The 17,038-nt window shown below is 41.9% G+C and overlaps 2 protein-coding genes across 3 annotated transcripts in view; both read left to right on the top strand.

Moving 5' to 3' along the window:
• vps53 (VPS53 subunit of GARP complex) overlaps positions 1 to 13,058 on the top strand; it is a 30,117-nt gene extending 17,059 nt beyond the window's left edge. For both annotated transcript variants that reach the window (XM_086261432.1, XM_086261433.1), the window contains exons 15-22: positions 3,766 to 3,913; positions 4,181 to 4,263; positions 4,365 to 4,443; positions 5,881 to 6,029; positions 6,125 to 6,194; positions 7,279 to 7,416; positions 12,121 to 12,225; positions 12,398 to 13,058. In XM_086261432.1, coding sequence (XP_086117558.1) covers positions 3,766 to 3,913; positions 4,181 to 4,263; positions 4,365 to 4,443; positions 5,881 to 6,029; positions 6,125 to 6,194; positions 7,279 to 7,416; positions 12,121 to 12,225; positions 12,398 to 12,568 — 943 coding nt within the window. In that variant the 3' untranslated portion in view covers positions 12,569 to 13,058. The remainder of the gene's footprint in view (positions 1 to 3,765; positions 3,914 to 4,180; positions 4,264 to 4,364; positions 4,444 to 5,880; positions 6,030 to 6,124; positions 6,195 to 7,278; positions 7,417 to 12,120; positions 12,226 to 12,397) is intronic.
• A 994-nt stretch (positions 13,059 to 14,052) lies between these two features.
• rflnb (refilin B) lies at positions 14,053 to 16,780 on the top strand. The gene is made up of 3 exons (XM_086261434.1): positions 14,053 to 14,753; positions 15,118 to 15,212; positions 15,337 to 16,780. The coding sequence occupies exons 1-3, from the start codon at positions 14,556 to 14,558 to the stop codon at positions 15,653 to 15,655; spliced, it is 612 nt and encodes a 203-aa protein (XP_086117560.1). The 5' UTR covers positions 14,053 to 14,555; the 3' UTR covers positions 15,656 to 16,780.
• Positions 16,781 to 17,038: the final 258 nt, after the last annotated feature.

Below are 17,038 nucleotides of genomic sequence, written 5' to 3' on the forward strand. Positions count from 1 at the left end.
GAGACGGACAGCTGAAGCGAAGGCAGACGAAGATGATGAAGGCTGGAGCGGTCCCACTGACCCTCCAGCAGACGACGAAGGCTGGAGCGGTCCCTCGGACCCTCCAGCGAAGGCGGATGAAGGCTGGAGCAGTCCCACGGACCCTCCAGCGAAGGCGGATGAAGGCTGGAGCGGTCCCACGGACCCTCCAGCGACGACAAAGGCTGGGGCGGTCCCCGGACCCCCCAGCGAAGGCAATCCCGGACGAGCCCCCATATGTTACACCCCGGCCTAGGCAACCGGAGTGCAACACGAAAAAAAGTAAAAATAAAGAAAAAAAAACACACAAAAAACCCCCACTAAAGCTCACCACCAAAATCCCAAAACGAAAGTATCGACAAATCTATTTTACAGCTATTTACAACAAAATATTTATTTACAACAAAACACCAAACTATTTACAACACGGGGGAGATCGCGACCATGACACACTGAAACACAGGGTTTAAATACCTAGAGGGAGCAATCAGGAAAATGGACAACAAGAGGGAAACACAGCTGGGGCAACTCAGAACTGACGAGACAGGGAAACGTAAACTGAAAAGACTAAGATAACACAGACTTTCAAAGTAAAACAGGAAACACATAACAGTCACGCCAAAAACAACACACTGACAACACCGAAACGTAACAAGAGCTAATGGTTATCGCCCTCAAGGCCCTACTCCGGAAGATAGGAGTTGTACCCATTGTTATTGACAGTTGCACCATCTAACAGTTCCCTGAAGTTTGCAACCTGGGTATCATTCTAGACTCCACAGTTTCATTCCATGCTCATATCAAATCTGTCACCAGATTATTTTTTTTCCACCTAATGAACATCTCTTGACTTTGGTCATCAAATCAAATCAAATCAAATCAAATCACTTTTATTGTCACATCACATGTGCAGGCACACTGGCACAGCACATGCGAGTGAAATTCTTGTGTGCGAGCCCCACAAGCAACAGAGATGTGCAAACACAACAACACAAACGAGCAAAATACAAGAATGGCCAACCTGAAACTAATAAATATATGTACAATATATAATAGTGTATGCATTTCTGGATGTGTATACTAAATATTTTCCTACGTGTGTGTGTGTGTGTGTGTGTGGTGTGTGTGTGTGTATGCACATTTTTACAAATTAAATAGTTAAAAAAAAAATTAAAAAAATAAATAATAATAATAATAATAATAATAATAATAATAATAATAAAATATATAAAATATACAGAGTTGAATATGTGCAAAACAAGTGGCATTTATATACAGTATGGAGTGCATAATGTTAAAGTTCCAGTAGTGAAGCTGAGGTGTCTATGACGTGTTCAGCAGTCTGATGGCCTGATGGAAAAAGCTGTCTCTCAGTCTGCTGGTACGGGACCGGATGCTGCAGAACCTCCTTCCTGATGGAAGTAGTCTGAACAGTTTATGGCTGGGGTGACTGGAGTCCTTGATGATCCTCCCCGCTTTCCTCAGGCACCGCTTCCTGTAGATGTCTTGGAGGGAGGGAAGCTCACCTCCAATTATCCGTTCAGAGCACCGCACTACTCGCTGGAGAGCTTTGCGGTTGTAGGCGGTGCTGTTGCCATACCAGGTGGTGATGCATCCAGTGAGGATGCTCTCAATGGCACAGTGATAGAAGGTCCTGAGGATGCGGGGGCTCATGCCGAATCTTTTCAGTCTCCTGAGAAAGAAGAGGCGCTGCTGCGCCTTCTTCACTGTTTTGTTTGTGTGTACTGACCACGTAAGATCCTCAGCCAGATGTACTCCAAGGAACCGGAAGCTGCTCACTCTCTCCACAGCAGCGCCGTTGATGGTGATGGGGGTGTGTACTTCTCTGCACCTCCGGAAGTCCACTATCAACTCCTTTGTCTTTGCGACGTTGAGGGTGAGATGGTTGTCTTGACACCAGTGGGTCAGGGCGCTGACCTCCTCCCTGTAAGCCGTCTCATCACTGTTGGTGATAAGACCCACCACTGTAGTGTCGTCCGCAAACTTCACATTGATGTTGGAGCTGTTAGTGGCTGTGCAGTCTTAGGTGTAGAGTGAGTACAGGAGAGGGCTCAGTACACACCCCTGTGGAGCACCAGTGTTCAGTGTGATGGGGGATGAGGTGATGCTGCCCAGTCTGACCACCTGGCGTCTGTCAGACAGGAAGCTAAGGATCCAGCTGCAGAGGGAGCTGCTCAGTCCTAGATCCTGCAGTTTCCTGTCCAGCTTCGAGGGAACGATGGTATTGAATGCTGAGCTGTAATCTACAAACAGCATCCTCACATACGTGTCTCTCTTCTCCAGGTGTGACAGGGCAGTGTGTAGTGTCAGGGCTATGGCATCATCAGTGGACCTGTTGTGGCGGTATGCAAACTGTAGAGGGTCCAGTGAGTCGGGTAGTGCAGAGCAGATGAAGTCCCTGACCAGCTTCTCGAAGCATTTGCTTACGATGGGGGTCAGGGCTACAGGTCGCCAGTCGTTCAATGAGGAGATGGTGGAGGATTTGGGTACAGGGACGATGGTGGCCATTTTGAAGCAGGCTGGGACTACAGACAGAGAGAGGGAAAGGTTGAAGATGTGTGTGAACACTCCAGCCAGCTGAGCCGCGCATGACCTGAGGACGCGGCCGGGAATCCCGTCCGGACCAGTAGCTTTATCACTCAATGACTATGTAGTAGAAACCCTCATCCATGCCTTTGGATATCTGACAAAGCCCTGGACAGACTCCAGTATGTCCAGAATACAACTGCCAGGCTTCTAACATGCACCAAGCTCTGACAACAAATCGCCCCCACCCCCATAAATCTCCTCTGGCTTGCGGTTAAGTCACGCATCATTTACAAGATCCTTCTTCTCACTTATAAATCCTTTAATGTCCTGCCCCCTCAGTACCTGTTCGATCTCCTTCACCCACACACATAGTCTCAAATCCTGCGATACTCAGCCATGGATCTGATTTCTGTTCCTTGCACAAACCTCCATATTTATGGGGATACAGTCTTCACCCACCCAGTGTTTCTTCCATCTGAGCTCTGCAGTGTCCTGTTAGTAGACTATTATTATCATTATTATTATTATTTTAGCCAGTCAAAGAAAAAAATATAAATTAACAGAAATATCCACTGCGGTAATGTGGAAAACTGTTTTGTTGTCTGACAAATCAAAATGTAAAAAAAATCTTTCTTCTTGTCACAAACCAACATCCATTATAGTGTTCAATGCTTTAGTGTATGTAACATGACAGCACATTAATCCTGACCAAGCTATTTAGCCGTTTTGTAGCAACATACTCGCTGATTTCAGGGAGATGATGCCTCACTATGTTCTGCATTTATTTCAACAGAGACCAGGTGCTAAATTGACCTGCCTGCAGGCCTGACCTTTCACCCACTGAAAACCTTTGATAAATTACACACATGAAAAAATAAAAATACCACAACACTGAAATTCTGTACCAAGGAAGAATGGGAAAATGTTATTTGTCTCCTCAGTTCCCAAGTGCTGACAGTGTTGTTAAAAGAAGAGGTGACGTGATATCATCATAAATATAATATAATGTTAATTGATCTACATTTTACAGAGCACTTTTTTTTCTTAATAGGGTTGTAAAGTATGTTATAAAGCCTTAAAGCTTGTTTTTTCTCCTCTTGTATTTTGCTCGGACCAGCCATGACCCCTCTGTCTCTTTCTGTTTTATCTCTTTCCACTGCTGATTTTCTCCCTCTCATTTTGTCAATCTCTGTCCAGATCCAGCACTAACAGCGGGGGTCTTACCATCAGCAGCCTGTTGAAAGAAAAAGAAGTCTCTGAAGCAGCAAAGTTCACTGTAGACGAGCTCTGCCTGATCTGTAGCATTCTGAGCACTGCGGAGTACTGTCTGGCTACAACACAGCAGGCATGTACACATATGGTGCATCATGTAACTTAGATCTTCATCAGCAAAAGAAATACCTTTGGGAGCGTGCAACGTGTCCATCATGTTAACAGTTAACAGAATTACACGTTTGATCAGGAAAACATTCATGATTAAAGCCTTAAAGGTTTCATCCATTCTGTCCTTTCACACAGACAATTTAAAAAAGACATTTGATGTTTTCTTAGTAAAGACCATTTATTTGTCTGTTTATGTGCACATTCATGTTTTTGTCTGTTTGTGTTCCAGTTGGAAGAGAAGCTGAAGGAGAAGGTAGATAAAGTCTTGGTAGAGAGAATCAATTTGACGGGGGAGATGGACACATTCAGCACGTACGTGACAACTGCAAACCGGCTTTTATTTCTTCTAAAAAAAAAAGCCTAGCTGCTATTATGTGAAGAGTGTGACGATTTCCCTTTTCATGTGTTCACAGTGTGATCTCAAATAGTATCCAGCTGCTTGTTCAGGATCTTGATGCTGCTTGTGATCCTGCACTAACTGCTATGAGCAAGGTTGAGCACAATCATGCACTCACACATTCAGCTCGTATTGTAAATACGCTACGTTGCCAAAAGTATTCACTCACCCACTCAGATCTTTGAATTCAGTCGTTCCAATCAGTTTCATGGCCACAGCTTATAAAATCAAGTACCTAGGCATGCAGACAGCTTCTACAAGTACAGTGGAACCCCGGCTTACGAAGACCCCGTTTAACGAAAAATTCAAGTTACGAAGGCACTTAACGGCAATATTTTTGCCCGTGGTACGACAAAATGCCCGTGTAACGAAATCCGTTTGCGAAATGCGTTTCACTGTTCCACGTGAAAGATGTATTGTTGTTGCAGTGCGCTATTTCGTGTGCTTTTCGTTTGCAATCAGCCTATTTTTCATTCATAATGGGGCCGGCATAAAGCATAAATATGAGCGAGTTTAAAAAAAATGTTTAAAAAATATCATTGCACAGTTTACGTACGTAAATTAATTAACGTAAATGTAAGTTTTCGTTTTAAAGTTTAGAATTAAATTCCATAATGTAATGTACATGTACACGTACGTATGTATGCATGCATACGTATGCTGTCTTCAGCCAGCATCGCCTCACTTAAAAGGCAATGGAAAAAGGAGCTTCGACTTACGATAATTTTGACTTATGAAAGACCCTCTGGAACAAATTAATTTCATAAGTCGGGGTTCCACTGTATTTGTGAAAGAATGGGTCGCTCTCAGGAGCTCAGTGAGTTCCAGCAGGCGATCATGATAAGATGTCACCTGTGCAAGAAGTCCAGTTGTGAATTTTCCTCGCTACTAAATATTTCAGAGTCAATTGTTAGTGGTGTTATAACAAATGGAAGTGACTGGGAAAGTGGTGGGCCACAAAAAATCACAGAGCAGGGTCACATAGGCACATAGTGCACAGAGGTTACCGACTTTCTGCAGGGTGTTTGGGGATGGCCCCTTCTTCTTCCAACATTACTACACACCAGTTTAAAAAGCAAGGTTCATAATGGCATGGATTAGTGAGTTTGGTGGGGAACAACTTGACTGGCCTGCACAGAGTCCTGACCTCAAACTGATAGAACCCTTTTGGCATGAATTAAAACAGAGCCAGGCCTTTTGGTCCAACATCAGTGTGTGGCTCAAAAATTCCCACAAACGCACTCCTAAACCTTGTGGAATAGCTTCCCTGAAGAGCTGACGTCATATTAAACCCTATGGATTAAGAATGGGACGTCACTGAAGATCATATGTGTGAAGACAGACAAGCGAGTACTTTTGGTATTATAGTGTATTTTTAGAAATCCCCAAAAGATCGTTGTTTTGGGAATGTCTGTTTGTCAAAAATCTTCATTAAGAAAAACAGTAGAGTTCTCTTTATTTCAGTGCATTTAAAGGATTTCTTGTATTAACCAGATGGTAAATATGCTAAACTTCTAATTCTCCGCCTCTAGATGCCGTGGCAGAGTGTGGAGCATGTTGGTGACCAGAGTCCTTATGTGACATCCATTATAATGCACATTAAACAAAATGTGCCAATCATCAGAGACAATCTCGCCTCCACACGCAAATATTTCACGCAATTCTGCATCAAGTTCACAAAGTACAGTGCATAAGCACACATTTACACTTCTTTATTTAAGCCCTGTGTGAAAGCTCCTGTTTGTTGATATATTTGTCATTTCTTTCTATCCTTAGTTCTTTCATTCCCAAATTCATCAACCACTTGTTTAGATGTAAGCCTATCAGCATGGTGGGAGCTGAACAAGTAAGTTTCATTTATTGCAATCTGTATTAAGATGCATTACTGTTGTGATGCATATACAATGAGGGCCTTACAGTGTTTTTATAGCTTTGCCTCTTTACACCACCACAAGGGATTTAAAACCAAACAATTAAAATGTGACTTTCCTTTTTACTTTAAAGGGTTTAACAAAAGTATTACATTACGGTAACTATGTAGGACTTAGAGTCATTTTTATGTGTCATCCTCCCCAGTCAGAGGGCCTGTTCCTTTGTTATTTCATTACAAAGCATATACAAGATCTGGAGTTAAGTGGGGTGTTTTCTTTTCTGAAACTCAATGTGAGGTCCAAAAAGTTGATGATGCAGGTGAAGGCGGTCACCATTAGGCTGGAAAAACAAAATCGACCTATTAGAAACTTAAGAGTGGCCAAATCAGCAGTCTGGTACATTCATTCAAGTATTGTATAAATGCACTGGCCAGGACAATGACTGTCAACGGCCTGGAAGGCCGCTGAAGACAACTAAAATGGCTTATCGCAACATTTTTCCTTGTTTAATAAAACCCTCTTGACAACATCCTCATTTTCTTGACTTGGAAAACTTGAGAAAATGATACACCTACCTTCTCAAGACAACTGTCAAAGAGGTAGACATATCATTAACAAAGACTACAATCAAGAGACTCCTGTATGAACATAAATACAAAGTGTTGCAAATGAATGGTTATACTCAGGATTAGAGTTTGCCAGAAAACATCTATTGAATGACCTGATATCAGACTGATAGGAAAATAAAGTGATGGAGAAGGAGAAAAATAGCTTTGATCCAAGTCAAATCACATCATCTATCAAACATGGTGGAGGCATCGTTATGAGCGGGGCATGTTGGATTTCTAAAACAGTTAATGCAATACCATTTAAAGCCCTTAAATTAAAGCTGAAAGTCTGCACTTTAGTCACATCACGATAGGTTGATTTAAAATCCACTGTTGTGGTGAACAGAAAACCCCTACTGTAATTGTCTGAAAAGTTATGGCTCTTGGATACATTTACTTGCGATTGATTGTATAAGGCTGAGTTTAAGTCTTGTGCAAACTATCCCACCAGCTTCTCCTCGACACTCACTCCTTGAAGACGGTCCTGTTGGATCTGCCCTCCATAGGCTCCCAGGTGCTCCGCAAGGCACCTGCCAGCTACACCAAGATAGTGGTTAAAGGCATGACTCGTGCAGAGATGATACTTAAGGTAAGGAGTGGGAGGGGTGGCATTAATGTGAGCTTGACTTCGGTGCAGCTGTTTGATTCAGGCACGTATTTCCTGGCAGCTTTCAAGTGAATGTTTGTGCAAGTATGAAAACAATCCCAGTTAACCGTCCTTAAATGTATGCTGGAAAACCACTTAACCTTGCTTCTTAGGCCGCTGGTTTACACTTCTTGCATAAACCAAGAATCTTAAACCGATGGATTTAAATGAGAGCTTTAAATACCATATAGTTAAACTTAAACACAGTATCAATGATAGTCATTTTTATGGGTCACTTAAGATTTTATTATATCTAACTTAGGTGGCTAAATTCCTGCTGGCCTTTTTTTTTTTTTTAACAACTGAAGCTCCTTTTTCTGACCTTTAAAGGCTTCGCCTGTAAGATAGAGCCTTTTACGTAGGTGCAGTGTAAAGGGTTTTGGGGGTTTTCCTTTATCCTTTATTTGCCGTTTTACAGATTTGATGTCGAAACTTGACAGATCCAGTTAAACACGAGCTTTTGTGCTGACACTAACATTTAACCAAGAACAATCTGGCACGACCTACAGCTAACTGCTTTTCCACCGATCTCAACAATAGACTGAACAAACATTTCTCCTGCGAGTGTTTGTGGTTGGACGGGCGAGCCAACTTTTAAATGTTTGTCTTGAGTCACTTGAGCAGATTATCTACTTGGAGTTTATTTTGGGCAGAACAGTCCTTTAATTGTGTCCTTAACCCCACTTACACTAACACTTTATAAGCATGTTTCCACAAAATAAAGCGTCTCACAGGAGGTAATGAAAGAATAGGAACAAATCTAATGCACTGCTGTTTTAATGAATGCTAAACAGGCCAACGTAATACTCACGCTCATACTCTTAACTCAGTATGTGGTTGACTTTGAGCCAGTGGAAAGGTATGAGTGAGTAAATAAATAAATGCTTATAACCTTGTGTCTACCCGCGGAAAAATACACAGCCACACGTGCAGAATGGCATGCTGTATGCAGGACGTTGTTTTCAGCTGTGGAGTGCAGTCACTGGGATCAGCCCTTATGAGGCTCCTGAGGACACTGGTATGCGGATGCCATAGATTAATCTCGCCCTAATTAACTGTCCCACGAGGGTAGAAAACACCCGCCTGTCCCTGATTTTCCTCTTGGGCTCCCAGGAGGCCGTGTTTCCTCTAAAAGATGGACAGTCTTGATGTGTGATTAAGTGTGACCTGCTCTGATCATGCTATGTTGGCCAAGCTTTCCCAGTAAGGGAGTGGATTTCTGTGAGACTGTATAAGAAATAGTTTAGATTGATGGCGCTTTTACACCCTAGCTTAGATTCTGGCCCTCGGGCGCACTAACATTGTTTTGTCTTAGACATTTGCTGTCTTTGCAAACCCTCCTAACCATTTCATATTCGATCGTCTGTTCAGCCCATTGTCTGCAGGGATACGCTCTGTTCCACGGGGCCTCTGTAGAACCTGTCTTTGTCTGCCTGATAAATGCCCTGAATGTGCGTACGTACATTTCCACTCATCTGCCACACATTAAGAAGGCTTTCACATTATAGAATTATGTTAATTCATTCACATCAACCCACAACTGTCTGCTTCTTTTTATTCTTTTTTTTTCCTGAATTCGACTGCCAGTGGGCCCCTTTAGCTGGAATGTGATCTGCATGGCTTGTGGAAAGCTCTCACAGACATAGCTGCTAACTTTGATTGATTTATATGCATTACTGTGACAACTGGAGACAGAATCATCATTCCGAAGGCTAGAAATCTGATACAGCAGACATGTCAAAAAACCAAAAACTTGATACCAAACAAACTGCTGAGGAAAATTCACTGTAAATTGTAAATACATTAACAGGGAGTATTTCTAATGATATGATAGACTGAATGATAATATAGACTATATGTAAAGAAGATATATTACTGTAACTATTTGTAGACGGTAAAGAGAAGCTTTTTGTACTATCCAACATTTTACGCATTGACTTTGTGTAACATCAAGGTTCCTTGTAGGTAATTGCTTCCACCTTGAGCTTAGAGTGAAGCCTCTGAAAGACAATCCCAATGAAAGGAGGTCAATACGAGAATTCCTCTGCCTAACCTCAACGATAGTTTTAAATTACACTCTGTGATGCTGTGGCTTGAAATTAAAATCCGTCTTCCTGAGAAACTGCAATTCAGTGGGAGCGTTAAAGGAGCAATTTTAAGTATTTAAAGCTCTGAGATTAAAGCAGATTCCTTGTACGTGTCAATTAATTAAGTGCAGTCTAAGTTCTTTGAACGGAAACAGCTTTGTTTTGCAAGTTTTCATTTATACCCTGGAGAACTTGAAGTCCATGGGGGTAAATTAGAGTTTAAAATAGTTAGTATTTAAATCAGCTGATCTTAGAATTATAAGAATAACAGCATTTGTGAACCAAATGAAGATCAAAACCATGGTGTTTTGTTGCAAGTAGATGTTACTGTGACTTAAAGCAGCAGACGTTGATTATGCTTGCTTCCTGAGTAGCATAACAAGCTGCGTGTGTGAGGTAGAGTTATGGTTAATAGATTATCAAACACTTCACTGACAGCACAAGTGGAACAACATAATGATTTATTGGAGTTGTTTTTCTGACACGGTGATGTGATTCATACACATCCAGCACTCGCTCTGCTTTTTTGCTCAGTTTTATCTCAGACTCTGCCTCTTTAGCCTATAAAGGTAGGTAGTCCACATTGAGTGTGCCACCACCAAAATATTAAGTTTTGTGTCATGAAGCAAAACAATCACCTGAAAACTGCTAGAATGCGCCATAAAACAGAGGATAAATGCAGTCTTTCATGTTTTTGTGTTTAACCTTTTAAAATTACCAAAATTTCAGTTGGAACTCTAATCGAATTTTAGATAAAACTGATAACACACAGGCATGTTTTTTTTAGTTTACCTCTTTATTGTCACTGCACACTCATAATTTGTACAATAGTACAACAAAATTGCGGTACTGTTGCACATTGGCGCTAAAAGAAGGCCAAGAAGTAATCACAATAAATAAATAACATCTATACAAAATAAAATATATACATAATGTGCCAAAAATAAATGAAACCTACTGAGAAATCACTCCATCTGCTCCCTGGTATACTTGAATTTGGTAACCTAGGGAACCTCAGTTATCAAGTGCAACCTCCATGAGATGTTTATTGTAGCAGCTTTTTAGGTCACCAGCCTGCCTAGCTCAGAATATTAATTTGTTTTTAACAGTTCCAAAACACAAAACAGTTCTAAACAACAATGATCCCTCCACCATGCTTTATAGATAGGACAATTTTCTGTGTGTGTTATTATTTAGTGCCTTTTCTGATCACATTTGCGACCTGTTGACGACAAAGTCATAGCATGTGTTATTTTCTTACTCGTCAACCCATTTTGTGATTCCCTGTGTGTGGATGGGAGTATTGTCATCCTGGAAAAGATGAAATGGGTGTGTTTCGTTTTTCCTTATGGTTTTTTCCTTTAATTTGTCACCTGTCTTTATTTGGGCTGTCTGTTTTGCGAGCCAGTACTTAGTTATGTTCAAAGTGCATAGGAATTTTTTGGTCCGTCTGAGACGGCCTCTCCTGGCCGGTACAAAGCCTCTGAGACGTGGCTGTTTTCCACACCCAGCCCAGCCTGCCATGGCTCCGTCTCTCTTTCCCACTTTTGAAGTTCTCTTCTCTTTTAGAGAGTATTTTAAAGGTAGCTCTCATCCCTACCCTTCTCACTGTGCTAAATCTCCCCACCCCACTTACTCGGTTTCTCTCTCCCTTTTAATGCCCATTTTACTTCTAAACTGCATCTCCATCTTTCTTTGTTTCTTTTTTTTTTTCTTTTTTTTTTACAAGGGTCCCTACAGGCCTTGCTCTTGGCCTGGCTCCAGGACAGTTGCTTAGTAAATCACTCAGTCAGCAGAGCTTGTAAGAAAGCAGAGAATTCCACACGATCCTGAGCCTTTGATGCTTGCTCTTCACTCGCTCCGTCTTTTGCTTCTGATTCCTCCATTCGCTCACTCCCTCCGCAGCTCGTCTTCTCATTTATTTTACCTCGAGTGAAGATGGAACCAAAGCTTGAAAGACTTTAGACTCTGTTAAGTGACAGATAGGAGAAACATTTTGTGAGCTGGTGCCTTCTGTGGACGCGTATGCATGAGATGGGAATAGGGGTGGTCTGTCAGCCATGTGTTGGTCTTCCTTCTTTGTAGCGGCTTCAAGAAATGCTAACTGATCTGCGTTTTCCACCCAGTCTCTGTTGTAGGGAAAAAACAAAAAACAACAACAAAAAAACAACCAAGAGGATTAAATCCAGAAAAGTTGCGCCCCATTAAACTTTTTTTTTTTTTTTGCCTGCTCTTCCGTAAAGCTGATTTTCACCCAGACTCATTATACCTCCAAAATAATTATGGGTGATCCACTGGTGCTTGAGGTAATTGGTGTGTAAAAGGAGAAGTGCCTAAATATAGAAGTATAATCTAAACTTTGTTTGCAGCTAGAACTGCATGGCTCCATCAGCTGGAGCCCCTCCTTTTCCTCCCATTTGGCCCATAGCTGCCCCCATATGGGATCACTTAAAGATCTCTCGGGTCAGCGTGTGATGGCTCACAGGAAGGTGGTTGGTGCTGGTGGTTGTGGTGGGAGGGTAAGGCGACATCAACAATCCTAAACTCTACTTTTCTGCAGGTGGTGATGGCCCCACATGAACCTCCGGTGGTGTTTGTTGATAACTACATCAAGCTCCTGGCTGATGGCAATCCCGAGACCTTCCAGAAGATTCTGGATATGAAGGTCAGTTAGCTTGTCTCTGCCAGTGTGGATTTTCTCATCTAGCTTTCAACGATATCTCCCATAAGGCTGTGCTGCATAGGTTCATTTACCTGTCGTTGTTATCCTGCGTCCTTTATTATTATTTTTTTAAATATATATTTGTGTGTGCTTTATTTTTATTTTGTGTGCGTAGGGCCTGAAGCGCAGCGAGCAGAGCAGCATGCTGGAGCTCTTCAGGCAAAGGCTACCCACTCCGCCCTCGGGGGCAGACGGTGGGCCCTCTCTGTCCTTCAGTACCCCCACCCCTGAGCAGGAATCCTCACGTATCCGCAAACTAGAGAAGCTCATTAAGAAGAGGCTGTGAAATCGCATCTTGAAAAGCGTAGGCTGGCATGGCCTTCAACTTTGTTGCGGTTATTCATCGCAAAGACTCCATCATTGTGCTGCGTTCTGTATTCGTGGAGAAGGAGGAAGAAGTTGACTGAGTTTTCTGACTGATGCCTACCCAAGCTGAGAGTGGATTATGAGGAAACTTCCTTAACTGTTTGATGTTGTTACACATGTCATGTACCTCTGTGGTTTTATTACACTAAAGCCCGAGTTTTGTAACATTACTTAATTGTTGCACAGTTTTTTGTTGTTTTGCAGAATGTGGAGTTGTTGACTAAACTCTAATCAGAGAGCTTCTGGCTGCTTCTCTCTCGACATATCTATTCCAGGAGGCCTGATCTTAATTAAAGCTGAAAATACTATACTTCAAGGATAACCGTGGGTTTTCTTTTTTTGCTCATCTGTTTTAATTCAGTGTGGGGTTGAAATCTGTGTGCCATTCATTAAAAGGGGGCGTGATCATAGGTGTTCTGATTGTTTTTGCTGTGTTTGTCCCGTGACCCAAACTGAACTCGTAGCTTCTTTAAGCAAACGGGATCTTTGGATTCCCTTCGGTTTTTAACACTTAGGCTGTCTTTGACCTTAATCGCACAAGTGTGCAGTCATATTCTGTAAAGGTTACTCCTCTGTTAAAAATCATCTTTAGTGATAGAAGGTAAAGGTTTTCTTTTAGTGAATGTGTGTCCATAAAAGTGCACAAATAGGTTTGTTTTTTGATCTCAAGGTCAAATATATTCCAAATTTGGCTTGCAGACACCAAAACCTTATCCGATGCCTTTTCCCTGGCTGTGTTTATGCATTTGGACATCGGTGTCTCCCAACTCCATAAGTCCTCATTGGCAAACTAGATGGCTGCATTTAGTGTGCACATTATTTTACATCTTGGGCCACATGCAGCCCTCTGTTATGCTACATTGGCCAGAGCAGTAAAACAACATAAACGTGTAAAACTGGAGAAAAAGTTTTTTAAAAATGTGGACTTAATTTAAAAAAGAAAAAAAAAACATTTTCTGTAAGTTAACTGATTTTATTTTATTTTTTTGTATCCATTACTTTTATTACTTTGGTGTAGTATGAATGCCAGTGGGGCGGTGGTCTTTATCAATAGGAAACGCTAGTCCTATGAAAATACAGTTTTAAAAAAATCAAAATCTATATGCACTCCTTCACATTTTGGAAAATTGTGTTAGGAAAAAGTCTTTGCCATTCCTGTGCCCAGGCCTTATGTTTGATACTCCTGCATTAGTTCCTTCAGGTGCAAAATGCCACTGCTTTGAATTGCCTGTATTCCACGGGCAACAGTGCAAAAACAGTGCAAAGCATAAAGTTTTTCCTTATGCTTCATAACATGGGCGTACACTACTTCTTTTCTCACTTGCGCGTTTCGAACAATACCAGGAAAACGCATCAACCTGATTTCGCCAGGTTGCAAGTGAATGAGGATCTGGAAAAGTTCCCATGTCTGGCCCGGTCTCTTGTTGCTAATTATCTTCTGACCAATCAGCAGCCACTCAAGTGATTCGAAAGGCGTTTCCTTTCCTGTGTTCGTGGATCTGAAAGCCCCCTTTGAAGGGGGAAGAAGTTTGAAGAGGACCCGCGGGCAGCAGGACAAGCTCAGTGTTTCTCAGAGACAAACCTGCTCAAGTCTCTCTGAATGTCTTCACCGTGGAGGTGGCACAAAGTGCTCGGCGTTTTTGAGATGTTAAGATAAAGAAGTTCGAAAGCTCGAGTTTCTGGCTTTGGCGTTGTGGAGGGAAGGAAACTGATTTACCGCCTGGTTGATGACTTTTCCAGCGTGCAGCCGTGAATGCTGTCCGGGAAGAGGTTAGCAGCTACACCGCGGGACTCTGTGACGGAATAATTAAGAAGAAGAAGAAGAATACGGCGGACTGCACGCTGGAAGGAATCCTCTTTCGTAACCTGCCTCTTACTCGCTGGGATTTTGCAACTTTTACCTAGAAATGGTTGGCAGTTTGAACTTGCCAAATTTATGTGAAGGAGATCCTCTGGATATGAGTTGCAGGGCTGAGAGAGGACTTGATAGCCCGGACTCTGGCTTACCCCCTAGTCCGAGCCCCAGTGCCTGGCTGCTGCCTGTGTCCGCAGATAAAGCCGGTGGAGTGAGCTCTGTGTCCGAAGACGAAGGAAGGGGTTCCCTGGTACGTACCACCAGTGTGTCTCACTACATCCTGTGATCTAACCCATCAGTTTCCTGTCGGAGCAAAACAAATGGTCGTGAACTGCACCTGAAATCTGACTTCTTGCTCTTAAAAATGACTGTTTTACTTTTGAATGCATGTTGCTATTGATTTGAGACATAAAGTAGAGGTTATTGAAGTTACTAGGCAACAGCCCTCTTTTAAGTAAAGAAGTAGGGCACTTCAGCACTGAACATACATTTTTTTTTTAAAGTTATTTGTTTATATGCGTAAAAAACCAAAACGTCTTGTTTAAAGCGCCTGTGGCTCTGAACTGGGCCAAAGGTCCCATGTATCCACTGAGGGTCTGTTTCATGTTTTGCAGGTTCCAGCTTTACCTGCTGGATCTTTCCCACAGCTACACCCGCTGTCCTTCGGGGAAGGCATAGCACTTGATCCATTACCACCAAAGGAAATGAGGTGTGTTGTCTTTGATGTGACAGCCCAAAAAGCACGTACAAGAGAAAAGTGGCACTGTTGGCTCACGAGTTAGCTTTACTGTATTTTGTTTGACTAAAATCGCTGCATTCTCTCTTATCCATAGATACACCTCCTCAGTGCACTATGACTCAGACCGCCACTTCATCCAGAATGTCAGCCTGGAGCCGTGGGGCCAAAGCCTCGAACACTGCAGGCAGACCATTATGGCTGTGTCCAACAGCACCTGGCGCCACTACGTGACACAGCTAGAGTTCCAGCCTCGCCATCGTCCCAAGCAGTTCAAGAGCACCACCATCATCTACCCCAAGAAAGCCAGCACCATCTATACCACAGAGCTGAGCTACAACTGTCACCGGCTGTCCAGGCGTTTCCTCTCCAGCGTAGAGCTGGATGCTGTGGCCAACAGAAAGTTACCTCAGTGAGAGTGGACTCGCGGGGGGAGATGGCCGGGGACATGCTGTCATTCCCTCGGCTCCTAAATTGGTGCTCCCTTAAGGCTAGTTGCCACTGACCTGCTGTCTTGTCTTTTTTTTTTTTTTTTTTTAACACTTGTGTAGCCTGCTATCATTTTATGAAGTGTTTATATAACATGTTACAGAGAACAAAGGAGGTAAGACATGGTTTGAGTAGATTAAATATTCAGACCATGTCAGGACATGTTTATATCCCTGCCAATGAATGAAGCTCTCCACTAGCATGGGTGTTACTTTTGAATGCTTCAGGTTGTAGTTGGTTGAAAGGTTTCCAGAGGTGTAATGATGTGTTGTTTTTATTAGCTGTAGAAACAATATGGACCAAAATTAGGACAATGCATATTTGCTCTCAGCGAATTGTGTTGCATTAAGCTGGTCAAGCGTGTGAGTGGCTTCTTTAAAATTATCTTTAAAGCGATGAGGCTGTAGCTAAAGAGAGGAGCACCTTTTAACACTGCTGAGGATGTTCAACGAGCAGAAGAGCAGTAAACACTTTTTTTTTTTTTTAAATATATATGCTAAAAAAATATATCACTAACTTATCCACACTGTACAAAACATCTGGTTTTGTTTTTTGTTTTTTTTGTGCACAGCCAACAACTTAAGCTCTTTGCAAGCCTTGCCTCTAGCTACTGTTAAAGGCCGCACTTAATATTGTATGATGTAAATATTGATGGATTAAGGAAACTTCTCTATTCATAATCGTGTGTAAGCTTAAACTGAACAAGCAGGTAGTTTAGATGAATCACGAGTGTGGAGTTTACTGAAGTGGATACTATGTTGGTATACTTTACTAGCTTACTAGTCAAAGTAGCAAGCTGCATTCCCCTGCTACAACTTTCCCTGTGACCTGTTTGGAGTTAGTATTTATCTTGTTGATATTTTAGATCTGACTTTTTTTTTATTATCAGATGGTTAAATGAGTCTCTACACAAGTGTGGTGTGCTGAGGAGTATTTTTGTAATTTCTTTTTAAAATCTTAATTGGTGTATTGGTTGACTCTTCTTCTTTTCCCCCCACATCAGTCACATATTCAGTGCCAGTTTAAAATAAAGAGATTTGTTAAAAGAACAAGATGTATGTTTTATATGGAGTGAGGAAAAAGGGAATGACTGACCTCTAATTTACATTTGTAAACTGTTTTGAACTATTTCATGGTTACAGATCAAATGCTAGTTAGTGTCTAACCTATTGTCCAGACAATGCCTTGTTAAATCTGAAGATCTAACTAAAGTCATCAGGATTTTTTGTTTTTGTTTTTTTTAAGTCGGCAGCATTAAAATATATTTTGATGTGGGGTGAATTGACCCTTTTAAGTCAGACTTTTTTTTG

This window comes from Aulonocara sp. 'chitande type north' Nkhata Bay, linkage group LG14 (genome assembly GCF_057382095.1).
Source record: "Aulonocara sp. 'chitande type north' Nkhata Bay isolate Kocher_YH1m ecotype deep benthic linkage group LG14, A_spYH_male_GT1.1, whole genome shotgun sequence".
NCBI lineage: Eukaryota > Metazoa > Chordata > Actinopteri > Cichliformes > Cichlidae > Aulonocara > Aulonocara sp. 'chitande type north' Nkhata Bay.

Excerpts from the sequence above, each read along its gene's own strand:
- rflnb (XM_086261434.1), top strand. The coding sequence starts at position 14,556 with ATGGTTGGCAGTTTGAACTTGCCAAATTTATGTGAAGGAGATCCTCTG. Across the intron at positions 14,754-15,117 it reads ACGAAGGAAGGGGTTCCCTG|GTTCCAGCTTTACCTGCTGG; the intron begins GTACGTACCACC and ends CATGTTTTGCAG. Across the intron at positions 15,213-15,336 it reads TTACCACCAAAGGAAATGAG|ATACACCTCCTCAGTGCACT; the intron begins GTGTGTTGTCTT and ends TCTTATCCATAG.